We start from the raw sequence: 16,251 nt of genomic DNA, 5'->3' as shown, positions 1-16,251 counted from the left end.
TTGTACAATTCCATTTGTTCAAATCTCTAAAAACAATTCTAATCTATAGGGACAAAAAGCAGATTAGTGGTTTGTCTATGGCTACAAATAAGGACTGCCTGGAATAATGAACTCTGGGTATGATGGGCATGTTTGTATCTGGACTGTGGTGACGCTTACACAGGTATATATAAGTTTCTTAAAACTCTTTGTGGAAAAAAAAAAAAAAACTTAAATGGATGTGCCTTGTATTACATGTAAACTTCCTTGACAAAGTTGATTTAAAAATACAAATGCCAAGAAAAAACCTGAAATTAAAAAATGGCAGTAGTTCCTACAGATATCAAAATGAATATCTTGCCCTGAGAAGGAGCAAAATCTTAATAGGAGATACATGTATACACATTTTAAATCTTTCTAAAATGTTCAGGCAGCGAATTAACATGCTTTAAAAAAAAATCTTAGTACAATAAACATTTGACAGAAATTAGTTGTGGTAGAACTTGCATCATTAGCTGCCTGGTTGTAACTGTCCTGTCCTCTTACTACAAGATTTATTTTCATCCAACTAAAGTTTCCTTACTAAGTTATAGTTTTTCTACAAGGAATTTAAATCACACATGAACCTTCAAATGTTACATATATATTTTTATACTCTACTAACTGCATTACATCTTGCTTCCCAATTTAACAGCTAGTTCTATAGATACAAGGGCTTGTTTCCCTGGTGGCTCAGACTTTAAAGAATCTACCTGCAATGCAGGGGACCTAGGTTTGATTCCTGAGTCGGGAAGATCTCTTGGACAATCTCCAGTATTCCTGCCTGGAGAATCCCAAGGACCAATAAGCCTGATGGGCTACAGTCCATGGGGTCTCAAAGAGTTGGACACAACTGAGCAACTAATACTTTTACTTATTCACTTTCTATAGGTATAACAAATGCTTCTTAAACAAACAAAGCAGCTACTCTTAGCATAATTCCAAGCCAGAGAAATATGAACTTCTGGCATTCCAAAAAGACATGGTGCTATGATTTTAAACTATGTACTCTAACAGTGGGCCATGAAATCAATTCAGTGAGTCAAAACTAGCATGTTTAAAGACATGATATGTAACAGAAAACACCTGAATGCACCTTGCAGTAAGGAAAATATTTTCTGAGATTTGTTGTTCTTTTTTTCTCTCAGTCATATACAGATGCATAAACACTCAACTTAAATCCACACTACGGATACTGGTTTGAGGCAGCAAAAAAGTGAACGTCTCTAGAAACATGGCAGAGCAAGAATAATAGTGTGATGAAAAAGTAGTAAGCTCTGAAGTAAAAAAAAAAAAAAAAACCCAAAGTTTTTAATCTTAGTTCTGCTACCCATTAGCTGTATGAACTTGGAGAAGTGAATTATAGGTTGTCCTATAGAACCTTTACTTAATCAACTATAAAATGAGAGGTATTCAACTAATTTTGTATATATAATAATTGTGAAGAGTACAGATAAGATCACTGTACGGAAAGTAAAAGCCAAAGAACTTTTGATGGTTTTATAAAATCTTCCCTGGCTTACCTTTAAATAAGTCATCCATCTACCTTTTCTCCATCTGTCTACCTTTCTCCTTTCTCACCACACCCCAGTCACATACACCTCTTGCAATTTTTCAATCGTAAGACATCAAATCATAAAACAACCTTTCCCAGGGCATTTGCTCCTGTTTTTGTCCCTTCCTGGAATCCCTTTCTCTTGAACATGCAGAAGATTGCTCCCCGACTCGCATCACCTTCTAGGGGAGGACTTCCGTGAACAGGCAATTTAAATATGCATCCCATAGATATAGTCCAAAGCTCCAATACTTTGGCCACCTGATGAGAAGAGCTGACTCATCAGAAAAGACTCTGACACTGGGAAAGATTGAGGGCAGGAGGAGAAGGGAGCAACAGAAGATAAGATAGTTGGATGGTATCACCAACTCAACGGACATGATTCTGAGCAAACTCTGGGAGATGGTGAAGGACGGGGAAGCCTGCTGCAGTCCATGGGGTCATAAAGAGTCAGACATGACTGAGCGACTGAACAACATATGTTATAGGCTTTGATTTGATATCCATGGATGAATTGGAAAATAATAGGTGGTTTGCTAGTGGAGGGTATGCAAAGTACCATCATATGTTTGCTAACTTTATTTCTGTGAGAAATACCAACAACTTTTATTTGCCAGAAGAAATATCAACAACCTCAAATATGTAGATGACACCACTTTAATGACAGAAAATGAAGAGCAACTAAAGAGCCTCTTGATGAAGGTGGAAGAAGAAAGTGAAAAAGCTGGCTTAATACTCAACATTCAGAAAATTAAGATCATGGCATCCGATCCCATCACTTCACAGCAAATAGATGAGGAAAAAGTGGAAACAGTGGCAGAATTTACTTTCTTAGGTTTCAAAATCACTGTGGATGGTGACTGCAGCCACAAAATTAAAAGACACTTGTTCCTTGGAAGGAAAGCTATGACAAACCCAGACAACATATTGAAAAGCAAAGGCATCACTTTGCCAACAAGTCTGTCTAGTCAAAGATACAGTTTTTCCAGTAGTCATGTACAGATATGAGAGTTGGACCACAAAGAAGGCTGAGAGCCCAAGAACTGATGCTTTTGAACTGTGGTGCTGCAGAAGATTCTTGAGAGTCCCTTGGACAGCAAAGAGATCAAACCAGTCAACCCTAAAGGAACTAAACCCCAAGTATTCATCAAAAGGACTGATGAAGCTCAAATATTCTGGCCATCTGATGGGAAGAGCTGACTCACTGGAAAAGACACTGATGCTGAGAAAGACTGAAGGCAGGAGGAGAAAAGGGTGACAGAGGATGAGATGGTTGGATGGCATCATCAACTCAATGGACATGAATTTGGGCCAACTCCAGGAGATAGTAAACAGGGGAGCCCAGCATGCTGTGGTCTATGGGGCTGCAAAGAGTCAGACAAAACACAGTGACTGAACACACAACTTTGTCTCATATTTGTGTAATAATTATTTACTGAAACTATCTCTTAATCACATTTTGAATAAATATTAGACAGTGGAAAATGTTTATTACATAAATGTTTTAAAAAAATCAGTAGGAATAGCCCAATTTCCCTGTAACAAAATGGGAAGAGTGATTGTCTCTGGATGGTTTTTCTCTTTTTATATACTTCTCCAGATTGTCTAAAATTTTCACACTAACTTGTGTTACTTAAATAATAGGGAGTAAACACACACACAAAATGGAGTGCTTTTTAACACACATACAAACACGGTGAGTGGAAACAACAAACAACGTTCCTCTTCAATACACAATCATTTTCCAAATTCATTACTCTGTGATTCACTTTCCTGCTACTGCAGCTACTTAGTACTATTCACTTTCCTTATATGGTATTTATTTTAATGCTCCCAAACGCTAAGTATCCAACAGATCTTTAAAGTTACTCATACACATTACATAACGCAGAGAATATACAACAATTTCAAACTACTGTACTGACTTCTCAATGCTCTTAATCATAACTTACAAATGAATTTCATTTATAGGGAAAAAAACAGCATGATGTTCACAAAAATATGTTTGGCTAACAATGATAAGGAGAAAACATACAGGTTACAGAACCTAGGGGGAAAATATTCTAATTCGAAATCTTTCATCCTTAATGAAGAGCGAATGATGAGAAAAGTAGACTTCCTGTCATATATACGTACACACAGAAAGTATCAGGAATTCAGCATGCAAAAAATATCCAAATATTAACTGGCCTACTCTGAAACACAGCAGAATCATTTTTTCCCCACTCTTCCAACTCCCCAGTACAATAGCCAAATATTTAATTAAATAAAAATAAAGGACAAATCACATGAATACTGAAGTACCACAAGGTACAAGAAGTGAATGAATGAGTAACTGAACCACACAACTTAAGAAACTAGTTTCATTACAACCACTATTAATCAGGACTTTATACTTTCATATGCTTTATAATTAGTCAAACATTTTTGCTTTTAACATCTCAGTTCTCATCAGCAACATTAGGAGGTAAGTGACTAAAAGGTTGAAGTTATCCAATACCAACCTGCACAGGCAAAGAGCTAACAAATTCATGGAATCCAGCTAGAACCCATCTTCTGAATCCAAGTGTTGTAGTCTCTTGAAAATAACATATTATCCCTCCATTAAAGATGAGCACATACTCAAACCCTGCTCAACTTCTAGAAAGTAAATGATAGGTGCCATGTTAAGTATTTCTTCTGAACTTCCTCCTCAGATTTCTGAGATAGGAACCAACACTGCTAAGAACCTATTGTCAGGTGTTTTGCACTATATTTAACCTTCTGCTGCTAAGTCACATCAGTCGTGTCTGACTCTGTGCGACTCCATAGACAGCAGCCCACCAGGCTCCTCTGTCCCTGGGATTCTCCAGGCAAGAACACAGGAGTGGGTTGCCGTTACCTTCTCCGATGCATGCACGCATGCTAAGTCACTGTAGTTGTATCCGACTCGGTGCGACCCTACGGACAGAAGCCCACCAGGTTCCTCTGTCCCTGGGATTCTCTAGGCAAGAATACTGGAGTGGCGTATTTCTGCTTTATTGACTATGCCAAAGTCTTTGACTCTGTGGATCACAATAAACTGTGGAAAATTCTGAAAGAGATGGGAATGCCAGACCACCTGACCTGCCTCTTTGAGAAACCTCTATGCAGGTCAGGAAGCAACAGTTAGAACTGGACATGGAACAACAGACTGGTTCCAAATAGGAAAAGGAGTACGTCAAGGCTGTATATTGTAACCCTGCTTATTTAACTTCTATGCAGAGTACATCATGAGAAACACTGGGCTGGAAGAAGCACAAGCTGGAATCAAGAGTGCCGGGAGAAATATCAATCACCTCAGATATGCAGATGACACCACCCTTATGGCAGAAAGTGAAGAGGAACTAAAAAGCCTCTTGATGAAAGTGAAAGTGGAGAGTGAAAAAGTTGGCTTAAAGCTCAACATTCAGAAAACAAAGATCATGGCATCTGGTCCCATCACTTCACGGCAAATAGATGGGGAAACAGTGGAAACAGTATCAGACTTTATTTTGGGGGGCTCCAAAATCACTACAGATGGTGATCGCAGCCATGAAATTAAAAGAGTGCTTACTCTTTGGAAGGAAAGTTATGACCAACCTAGATAGCATATTCAAAAGCAGAGACATTACTTTGCCAACAAAGGTCCATCTAGTCAAGGCTATAGTTTTTCCAGTGGGCATGTATGGATGTGAGAGATGGACTGTGAAGAAAGCTCAGCGCCAAAGAATTGATGCTTTTGAACTGTAGTGTTGGAGAAGACTCTTGAGAGTCCCTTGGACTGCAAGGAGATCCAACCAGTCCATCCTAAAGGAGATCAGTCCTGGGTGTTCATTGGAAGGACTGATGCTAAAGCTGAAACTCCAATACTTTGGCCACCTCATGCAAAGAGTTGACTCACTGGAAAAGACCCTGATGCTGGAAGGGATTGGGGGCAGGAGGAGAAGGGGACGACAGAGGATGAGATGGCTGGATGGCATCACCGACTCGATGGACATGAGTTTGAGTGAACTCCAGGAGTTGGTGATGGACAGGGAGGCCTGGCATACTGCGATTCATGGGATCACAAAGAGTCGGACATGACTGAGCGACTGAACTGAACTGTGCCATTTCCTCCTCCATTTAACCTTCTAAATAAGTCTAAAAGAAGATATTTTATTCATTTTAAGGAGATGAAAACTGAAGCACAGCGAAGAAACTTGTTGTGCTGCTGCTAAGTCACTTCAGTCGTGTCCGACTCTGTGCGTCCCCATAGACGGCAGCCCACCAGGCTCCCCACCCGTCCCTGGGATTCTCCAGGCAAGAACACTGGAGTGGGTTGCCATTTCCTTCTCCAATGCATGAAAGTGAAAAGTGAAAGTGAAGTCGCTCAGTCGTGTCCAACTCTTAGCGACCCATTAACTGCAGCCTACCAGGCTCCTCCGTCCATGGGATTTTCCAGGCAAGAGTACTGGAGTGGGGTGCCATCACCTTCTCTGTGTTATAGATACCCTGACATAATTCAAGTCCTAAGTGGTAGACACAGTATGAGTCCTAACTCAGTGCTCTCCCTGTTAAGACTTATCCCATTTGCTGCTGCTGCTGCTAAGTCGCTTCAGTCGTGTCCGACTCTGTGCGACCCCATGGACGGCAGCCTACCAGGCTCCTCTGCCCATGGGATTTTCCAGGCAAGAGTACTGGAGTGGGGTGCCACTGCCTTCTCCAGGCACGTAATAGGTATTTAATAATTTCTTTTGCTAAATGGGATTGGAGAAGGCAGTGGCACCCCACTCCAGTACTCTTGCCTGGAAAATCCCATGGGCAGAGGAGCCTGGTAGGCTGCCATCCATGGGGTCACAAAGAGTCGGACATGACTGAGCGACTTCACTTTCACTTTTCACTTTCCTGCACTGGAGAAGGAAATGGCAACCCACTCCAGTGTTCTTGCCTGGAGAATCCCAGGGACGGGGGAGCCTGGTGGGCTGCCGTCTATGGGGTCGCAGAGAGTCGGACACGACTGAAATGACTTAGCATAGCATAGCACAGCATAGCATATTATGTGCCATGCACCGTGCCAAATGTGTCAGACAGAGAAATGCTAAGATGGATCTATGTTACTCAAAGTATTACATATGACCCTTAACACAATGTCATCTAAACAAATTTCTTGGTAGGAAAAACATGTAAGAACAAAACTGCACTCTTCTAGTTTACATTTATGAATTCAATACAAAAAGAGCATAGAGCACTCTATGAAATAAATTGTGGCTAATTCTCATTTGCTTCAGAAGCATATCTTTAACTTGCAACCTCACTCCAAAAAAACAAACAAAAAACCCCACAAGAGCCTTTATGCATTATATCAACCTTTGAGGTAAATACAGTCTACCTATCCACATTTTCCCAATGAGAAACCTGAAGTTTAGACAGGATAAGTCACACAGCTAATTTAAAACATAACTGCTGATTCCAATTCAGGCTGGTGAGTACCAGAGACTTCAACAAAATCATGTAAAATTCCAGCACAATATAACTCTCTTTAATAGGAAATAGTTAAAATCAGTTCCATTTTATTCAGTCAAAAACTCAACAACAATTAGGCAACTTGGGCAGCTGCAGGTCATCATGCAGAATAACATACTTCTGCTATGGAAAAAAAATAAAAAGGTACACGGTGTATCCATCAAAGTAGTAATTTGCTCAAATTGCATTCTTAGGGAATCTTTTTTATTTAAAAACAGTTCATTTGGGCTCTTTTTTAAAATGTAAGAATTAATAATGTTAGCTACCTAAAATAAATTCATAATTTATGTACAGTATTTTGAAAAACACACACATTAGCATTGCAAAATAGGTACTGCTAGAAATACAATATAGGTATAAGTTCCTAAGAATGATTATATCACTAATTTAGACTTTTTTAGTATTTTAATTTACTGAAATAATGTTAAATGTCATGCCTGTAAACAGAATCAAATAATAACATTCAAATTCTGCCTGCCCTAGAACTTACATAACAAATCCTATTCCATTCATTAACATAAAATTTTTCATTATGGACACTGGTTTATATATTTATAACAAGTTGTCTGGAAAATAACAAACTACAGAATTTCAAAGTTGTTAATAATTAAAAAAATCCTGCCAATATAAATACAGAATACGTTGTATTTAACAGAGGAAAAAAAATCCTTCAAAAGCTTCAGAAATACACTGAAACATCAAGTCTGTAATTTAATTACAAATCACCTGTGGAATCTAAAATTTCTCCCTGAAGTACAAATCTGATTTTCACTCACATTGTTCAAAAAAACTGGTTAATTATTCCTCATCATGTAATAAAAAAAATCTCACACTATGGAAAATTCATTCCTTCAGTCAACTTCTCATGAGGTCCAAAGATCCAATCAAGTACTACAGATTACTTTGTCATTCTCTAAATCCAGTCTATCCTTCCAGACTTTTCGTATTTGCAGTGCTGATTCCGTATCCCCCTCCCCCACCTAACGGAACCACCAAATCACCCTTCAGAACCCAGTTCAAACATCACTGACCTGAAACCAACTCTTTCCTTTCCTCAGACAAGGTTGTTCTACTCTAGCATGTATCCACAGCATTCATCACAAAACTGAACTTCAAGAATTAATTTATTGCACCTGTAACAGTTCATGGCACATGGTATTATTTATTGCACTGAACAAGGAAATCTAAGTAAATGTTAAAATCATTACTGATTAGTTTCTAAGAAAAGTCTATCAAAATACTGCAAAGTCAGAATCTCTTAAATGTTTTGATTACCCTATGCAAACACAAAGTTTTAAGTTTGTTCTCCTTTATAATTTTCCACTAATACACAGAGATACCCCTCATTCCACCAGATCCAGAAAACATTATCATGACCTCTTACATGAACAGTAATTCCTCCTCTCTATAATTCTTCATAAAACATAAACTACTGGGTCTATCAAAACGTTTTCAGCAGTTGGAAGACAAAGATTTACGTCTGAATCATTTCTTTTTCCCTTTCGAGTTTGCCCCTATTTATGCAGAAAACACTAAGTAACTACTGATGAAATTCCTTGTTTTCATCAAACATGAAAAACTTGACTCCATTTCAGGGTCTTCTTTCTGCATGGAAAAATATTACCCAGATTTTTGCATGGCTGTCTCCTTTCTCACTTTCTGTTCAAAAGCTACCACCAGAGAGGTCTTCCCCTCATTACCCTACTTACTTAAAATAGTCTCCTCCTTCCATCCATAACCAATTGCTGTAACTGTACCCCCCTTTATCTTCTTCTTCATAATTGCCATCCTCTGAAGTTGTGTTTGTTTACTGTGTCTCCCCACCTAAGATGTTAGTTCCACGAAGGCAGAGACTTGTCCTGTTCACCATCATATATACCCAGCACTTACTGTAATATGTAGAAGAGAATAAACACTCAAATTATTAAAGGGTTTAGTTGAAAATGTCTACTCAAAAACAAGCAAATACTATGAAAGAAGACAAAGTCTTGATTTTTTAAAAATACATAATCGTAGGTTGGAAGTGACTCTACATCAAGTTCAGAGCTTTTCAAGCTATGTTTGAAACATCTTAATACAATCAGAGGTCAAATTTCCTGAAGCGCTGGACTATGTATAACTATTCTACACATATGTGTCTATTTTAGGATGTGTGACTCATAAACATACAAAACAGAACACAAAAGTGCATCAAGTATCAAATTTAAAATTTGGTGACTGTAATCTGCTCTGTCAGGTTAAATAGTTTTGCAACAGACCTCAAAGATTGGCCTGGCATGTCAGTAAATATATGTACAATTTCTCTTAAGTGTGCATAGATTAGAAAAGTTCTATGGCTCTGAAATTCTTCTAATGTAAGGCCAGACATGCTCAGTCATAAAATTATAAAAACAATACCCTTAAAGCACTATTTTGTGTACTACTAAATCAAGACAAAGTTCAACACATGATCTCCTCAAAAAATAACTGTGCAATAGTAAGTAAACTTGTAAAATATGGTGTCTGTGATACAGTATTATTACTTACTCTCATTATAACACAGGATTATCATTAAAAGTTTTGATGCCTCTTGAATTTGTTTATCATTTTTTAAAATGTGAGCAGCTACGGTGTTCTGCCAAAAAGTCACTTGAAACACAAATTTCCTAATACTTCTCTTTCAAATTTCCATATTAAATGATCCTGAATCTTAAGGATGATCAGTTAAAAACAAACCTTCTACTTACACCTACTTGATTTGATAAATCAGGATTTTCCCTATAGAGCAGCATTAAATTCAGAGAGACATTAGATGCTAGGTTCAATCTAAGGATAAAATGGCCTTCAAAATTCCCAATTACTAATTTTCATGCTAATCAAAACACATTGACTGTTCTATCTTTAAGTTAATGTTAAAATTTAACCTTTTATTAAAAAGTTTAAACTTATTTTAACTTAACATTAAAATGACACTATAAAATTATAGTGGTGTATTATGAAAGTGCTTTGCAGACTACCAAGTATTGTTTTTTTTACGTACATTATTAAGTAGTAAAACAAAGTCAAAAGGAATGAGGTCCTTTGAACAGCATGGTAAACTTAGTGATTATCATTATTTTACCAACCTATGAAGGACTCTTACAAACAGAAGATTAAGTACAAAATTTGTATGAATAGCATCATAATCTATAATGTAAAAAGTTAATATAAAAACACATTCTTGCCAGATATGACACAAAACCAAATGATCCTCTCCCAAACACACTGTATTATTAATACTTGATCAGTCATTACATTTTGTCCAGATGTTGATACAAAATGGTTATGTTTCAACACCCAAAAATATAAATGGAAAATGATATATCAATATGTTTGAAAACAGGCAAATCTATTCACTGTTACCTAAACTGCCAGAACACAAATTTTTCTCTTATTTTATCATTTCTTGGCAAAGTAAATATGTACTGTGTATGCATTCTCATCTACTTTCACATAAGGAAAGACATTTCAATTCAGTAAAAACACAGAAAAATTTGGTGTTCCAAGTACTAGAACAAATTCTCTCTGTATCTTTCATAGCTTTTTGTCATTAAAAAGTCAATGAAAAATATATAGGCAAATGAGGCATTTCTAAGATCGTAAGTCAAATGTTAACATCTCCAGTAAATGCAATTCTGGAAGTCATTTACTGTTTTTATTTCTATAGCTCAAAAAATGAACACAAAATTGGTGCACAATCTCTTATTCAAACCCTTAAAGGCCAGATATTTCTCAGAACTGGAATTTGTCAGATTTTAGAAAGTTAAGATAGCATATCATGACCTAAAACCTCACAGGGTGGTCTAGGCAGCACTTGCAATCAAATACATTAATATTTCTACATAAAAATGAAAAATCAGGTTAAGTCAGATAACACTATGATTAGGCTACTAATTTCAGTTGGAATTTGCCATCATGTTTGCTTTTAAAAAAAAGTCCTTTAGAGCTTTTTGAAATTTAGACAGCCAATAAAAACACATTAAATCATCTCACCCAATTTTCATAAGGAGAACGGTATTCAAAAACTACAGAACTCTTCCTTTTTACTAGGCACTGGGCCAGGCATTAGGAATAAAAAGGTGGAGAAAGGCAAGGACAAAGAATCTAACTTCAAAAAGCCCAAATCCAACAGTATCTCATGGTTAAGCAACTGTAAATATATATTATGGGGTAAATACAAAATATCTCCTTCATGCACTGACCTTAACCATACAATACAGCAAGAAATGTAGACCTAGATACTGCCAGAAACATTCTGCTACTTTTTTAAGTCCTGTTCTTACTCCACACGCATTTCTCTACGAAGCTTGTTATAGTTTCCCATAGGTTATTACGAAGCAAAACTGTAAGAAACAATTCAAGGAAGTAAAGGAATACAGGATGCCCTTCTTCTCCATCCCCTTTTCTAATCTTCTTCCAAGGTGTGGACTGGGAAACGGCACAATGACACCACTAAGTGTCAAGTGACAATCTGGCACCAGTTCAGTTTATTGCATATTTATTGATAACCAAGTATCAATCACTTAGAAGGTACTAGAAATGTAAATGTAAGTAAGACAAAGCCCTACCAGAAGGTACTAGAAATGTAAATGTAAGTAAGACAAAGCCCTACCTCTCAGGTGCTTCCAACCCAGCGGAGGTTATTATGGATGGTGGGGATGGACAGTAAATTACAATACAGTGTGATACACTCAATGATAGAAATCTGAGGAATAAAGGCAGTACAGCAGAAGGATTTGGGAAATCAGGAAAAGATTTCATTAAGAAAGTGACACTATAGGTTCATTAAGACAGTGGCACTATGTAGTTCTGAAAAATAAAGTTTGTCAAACAACTGAGAAGTGATGGTAAAAATATCACCACCACTACCCATTCAAGCCCCACATAAAAACATAAGCATGAAAGGAAAAAAAAAAAGCACGGGGGACTTGGGGGGGTGGGGGCGGTGTGTGAGGGTAGGGGGGATACCTTCAGGGTAACTGGCAAATATGTCCAAAATATCAAGCTTTATCTAAACAGACTTAGATTCCCCAGTCTAAATATATACAAACCATTAAAGTGTATCCAGGAAAAAAATTTTTTTTCTTAGATAATTTATTTTGCATCTCATGATTATATAAGCTATGAGGTCTTACCAAAAACAAAACACTATAAAACATTTTATTAATTCACAGTACAGCATACCCCCAAGCAATAATATCAAGAGATTATCATCTGTATTTCAGAGAACTATCAGAAAAAATAAACCACTAAGAATTCTTTTTTCCAGGTCATTTCTAATAATACAGACAAAGTAAATAAATAAACAAGCTATATCAGCACTAGCCGTTATCAGACTTGTCACAAGAGGAGTTTTAAGAGTTTTAAAAAAGGATGTCAAACAGAAAAGCTAAGGCAAAGAGGAAAAAAAAAAAAAAAATATATATATATATATATAAAAGTTAAAGAAAGCAAGGTAAAACCAAGAAATAAAAAAACCAAGGTAAAAATTAATTTTTACAACTCATTAGTCAGTTCTATTTGTTTTCAAAAGTAGACTTCCTAAACAGACACCAATTTTAGTATAGATATTTCAAAAAAAATCCAGTAAAATTCACAAGGAAATTCTACTCCTTTAAGTATCTGGGGTAGAAATCATCCATAGTTAAGGAAGAACAATCACACCTATCATCAACCAGAATGATTCCTTTGTTATCAATACTATGGTATCAGTAGTGTGTGTGATTCTATTCCAACATTACAGTGCGACTCAGTTTAACTCTGCCTCTAAAGCAGCCCTACCTGGTACCTTGGTTTCTTTTGCTTCTTTGTGTCACAACATCTAGTAGAAGTCTAAGTAACAAATAAAATCTTAGTAGTATCTTTTCCTAAGATTGTATCACTATTTGCGTAAGTTGTTCTCAAATGCCTAATAAGCAAGTATATGGAAAGTTTGCTTTTAAATATGTAATTTTAATAGAATGAACTTTCTACAGTTAAAAATGTTAAGACAAAAAATAGTTTAACACAGCTTTTAAAAGCAAAAAAAAAAAAAGTTGACTTATTTTTATCAATCTATTAATGTCTAGTATTATTTCATATGTAAATATGAAGCATACTTTTTCTTTTCCCAATTAGAAAATCTTATGAAGCATATTTGTGAATGAAAAGGTAAACATATAATTTCCCAGAGGTTGCAAAAGATTCTGCAAAGGTCTTTCAAAATACAAATACTTTTAATACCAGTATCTACTGAAGAGATTAAAAACCAAAACAACTGGGTTAGAAGCACTTCTAATAAAATCTACTCATAAATCTAAGTATTTAATTACTTCTGAACAAAGAATTTTCAGATTATAACTAACTGTGAAGTATCTCTGAGAAGTCAAAGAGTTAATTAAATATCTAAAGTTATTAACTAAAAACATAAGTAACTAGCTCTCTTGGGGAGGAATATCATTCTGAACTTTATCTTCAAGATCAAGTAATTCGAAATGGAAGGGAACATAAATCACTCATGCATTACGCCCTCATTTTTCTGCCACAAAAATTTACTTTAAAACTAAAGGATTCCAGAAACTAAAAATCTTTAAAAGGTTGTATCTGTTGGTTGGTTAAATATATAAGCAATTCTAATTCCCCAAGAGTATCAGATTAGGTTACAGATATCTTTATACCGTATACTTATAATAAAAAGAGTTCTGCCAAAAAACGATGCTCACATTATTTTTATTGATGCAGCATTAATCAAGATGCCAAAATGTGAGTTTCTCAATTTCTATCTAAAATACAAAGTAATCACAGAAGTCACTGCACTTCAAGCCCTCAAGCGGGGGAAAAAATGAGAGAAAAGAACCTTTGTAAAATTAAATAAGGATCTTACAAAGTCAAGAAACAAGTGGAGCACAAGTTCTTTTCTTTTTACATGTATCTTGTATTTTTCCTTTAGGTTTAATATTACACAAGAACTACAAACTGAAAAGATGTTCAACATGACAAAGTTAACTAAAGATCTTGATCCACTAAGGAGTATTTCAGAAAAAGAGATCTGAATGTACACATCAAACTGTCTGAATGCAGCCATTTAGTCATTTCAGGCCACTGCGATCTTAACCAACTCCTTACACCTAGGATAAAGTTATCTTCCAAAGTTGCAAGAAAGACGTGTTCACTAGTAACACGTTTGAGAACCTGTCAAATATACTAAGTATTTCCAAACAACATAAACCCGGTATGTAAACAAATATTTTCAAATTTCTATGCCCTGCCTCCATATTTATTACTTCCACTTAAGTTGTTTTAAGGGGCAAATAAAGCTGCACTTACGATTCCAGAAGTCTAGAAATTCCTAATATCAAGCATGACAGAAAATTTGTTCAGCTTTGAACTCTAAATTCAAGCAAGGCCTCCCTCGTGACAGATTCTAACTAGGTACTTCCTACCATTTCACCAAGAATCTAAGGGTTGCTATCAATGTATTTAATTATTAGAAAACGACTAGAAGATTAAGAAAGGAGTAGAATTCTCTGACCAAGAGTTTTATGAAACAAAATGTATTGCATTCGGTCTTCTGGATGTTAAAAACTGAAGGCATCTGCTCGGATTCTAAGGGAGTTGATGCTTAGCTTCCTTTCGAGAGGGTGGCACCCGTATGCAAGACTTTTATGGTTGTAATATCGTACCCACAGGGCCTGGAATAAATGCAAATTTTAAGACCTTGGAAATGTTCTCATTAAAAACAAAAACAAAAAAACTCATATTCGCTAAGGACCACAGTTAGCAGGAGTTAGAGGCTTTCTCTCCTAAACGGACCAGAGCCTCAACTAAGAACTAAGTTTTAACCCTACTCACTTCTTCCGTGAAACTTTTCAGACTCAAGACAGCAAAAGGTGGAGAGGCCCCGGCGGAAGTAGAAACCCAGGGCTAGCAACTTCACAGACCGAGGCGTTTCGGGTTCCTCCGCCGCCCCAGGACTCTCCGGACTCAGTCACTACCACACTACGGAAGCTTCACCCTCTGGGTGCGGAAGCAGAGGAAGCATCACAGTTGCACTCCTCCTTCCACCATACACAGCCTTCGGTACCCCAGGGCCTGGCAGCTCCTGAGACCCGTTAGCCAGTCCAGGGTCCCCCATCTTTCACATATACATACACAGAAACACAGACAAGTTGCAGATGATGTACGTGTATTGAGAGAATGTGAAATGCCAAAGACCGGGGCAACTGCTGGGAAGGCGGCAGCGCCGTCTAAAGCGGGCCCGGGGTCCTTGGCCACCGCCGCTGTCGCCTTCTCTTCTTCCCCAAGAAGCAGCGCGACGGAGGCTTCTCCGTGCTGGCGGGAGCCCGGGGGAGAGGAGTCTGGGGGAAGCCCCAGCGCCAGCCGAAGGGACCGGGCCTAGGATCCAGAACTGCCGCTGCAGCTACCCGACTACAGCGACGCTTTACGTCCCGTCCACCACCCTCCCCATACACACCCCCTCCCTCCCTCCACCGCCACCACCCCCCCTTCCCCGCCCGCTCCGCTCTCCCTCTCTCGATTGGAGCCGAGACAAAAGCAACGGGAAGCGGCGGGCCGGGACGCTGCCCGCGGACCCCGGGCGCGACCGGCCCGGCCCCGAGGCATTCCCCAGCCTTGCGAGGGCCCCGAATCCGCCGCTCCCGCCGCGCGCCCCGCTGCCAGACTTCCGAAATTTTGCCAAAAACTCACCGCATGAATTTTCTTGTCCCGCGGATCCAAGATGGCGACGTATCCACCGCGGAGGCTGCTGGGAGCAAGACCTTTACCCTCTGACCTCCGCCGTGACCCCCGCCGTTCCGACTTCCCTCCAGGCGGCGGCGGCGGAAGAGGGGAGCGGCGATTGCGGACCGGACAGAGTTGGCGGGTGGGTAGTCTGCTTCTCACGCGTTGGAGAGGGGACTCGGAGGGGCCCTTCACCCCCTCGCTTTCCTCCTCGCGGCCCCCACCTTCTCTCTCACCGACTCACCGGGAGGCTCGTAGCTACTCTGCAGCCGTTACAGCGAGTAGGAGCTCTGCTGCCACAGGCTCCCCTGGGTTGCTTCGCGCGGGCCACGGGCCCTAGGTCCGGGGAGGATCGCGGGGTCCAGGGGCGGGGAATGGTGAGGTGGCGTCGGTCCGCCCTTCCCGGGGACTCGGAACGTGTTTGTGTTTGTGTTCAGCCC

At 38.6% G+C, this 16,251-nt stretch overlaps 1 protein-coding gene across 6 annotated transcripts in view; it reads right to left on the bottom strand.

Annotated features, from left to right (window-relative positions):
* CNOT2 (CCR4-NOT transcription complex subunit 2) overlaps window positions 1-15,887 on the bottom strand; it is a 132,081-nt gene extending 116,194 nt beyond the window's left edge. For 3 of the 6 annotated variants that reach the window (XM_027542545.1, XM_027542544.1, XM_027542547.1), the window contains exon 1: window positions 15,779-15,860. Coding sequence is in view for 2 of the 6 variants with exons in the window: in XM_027542542.1 (XP_027398343.1) it covers window positions 15,779-15,783 (5 nt within the window). In the remaining 4 variants the exon portion in view is untranslated. Of the gene's footprint in view, window positions 1-15,778 lie in introns of all 6 variants that reach the window. The other 3 variants (XM_027542542.1, XM_027542546.1, XM_027542549.1) reach the window with 2 other exon arrangements.
* Window positions 15,888-16,251: the final 364 nt, after the last annotated feature.

This window comes from Bos indicus x Bos taurus, chromosome 5, assembly GCF_003369695.1.
Source record: "Bos indicus x Bos taurus breed Angus x Brahman F1 hybrid chromosome 5, Bos_hybrid_MaternalHap_v2.0, whole genome shotgun sequence".
NCBI classification, from domain to species: Eukaryota; Metazoa; Chordata; class Mammalia; order Artiodactyla; family Bovidae; genus Bos; species Bos indicus x Bos taurus.
This window is presented reverse-complemented; position numbering and strand designations above follow the sequence as displayed.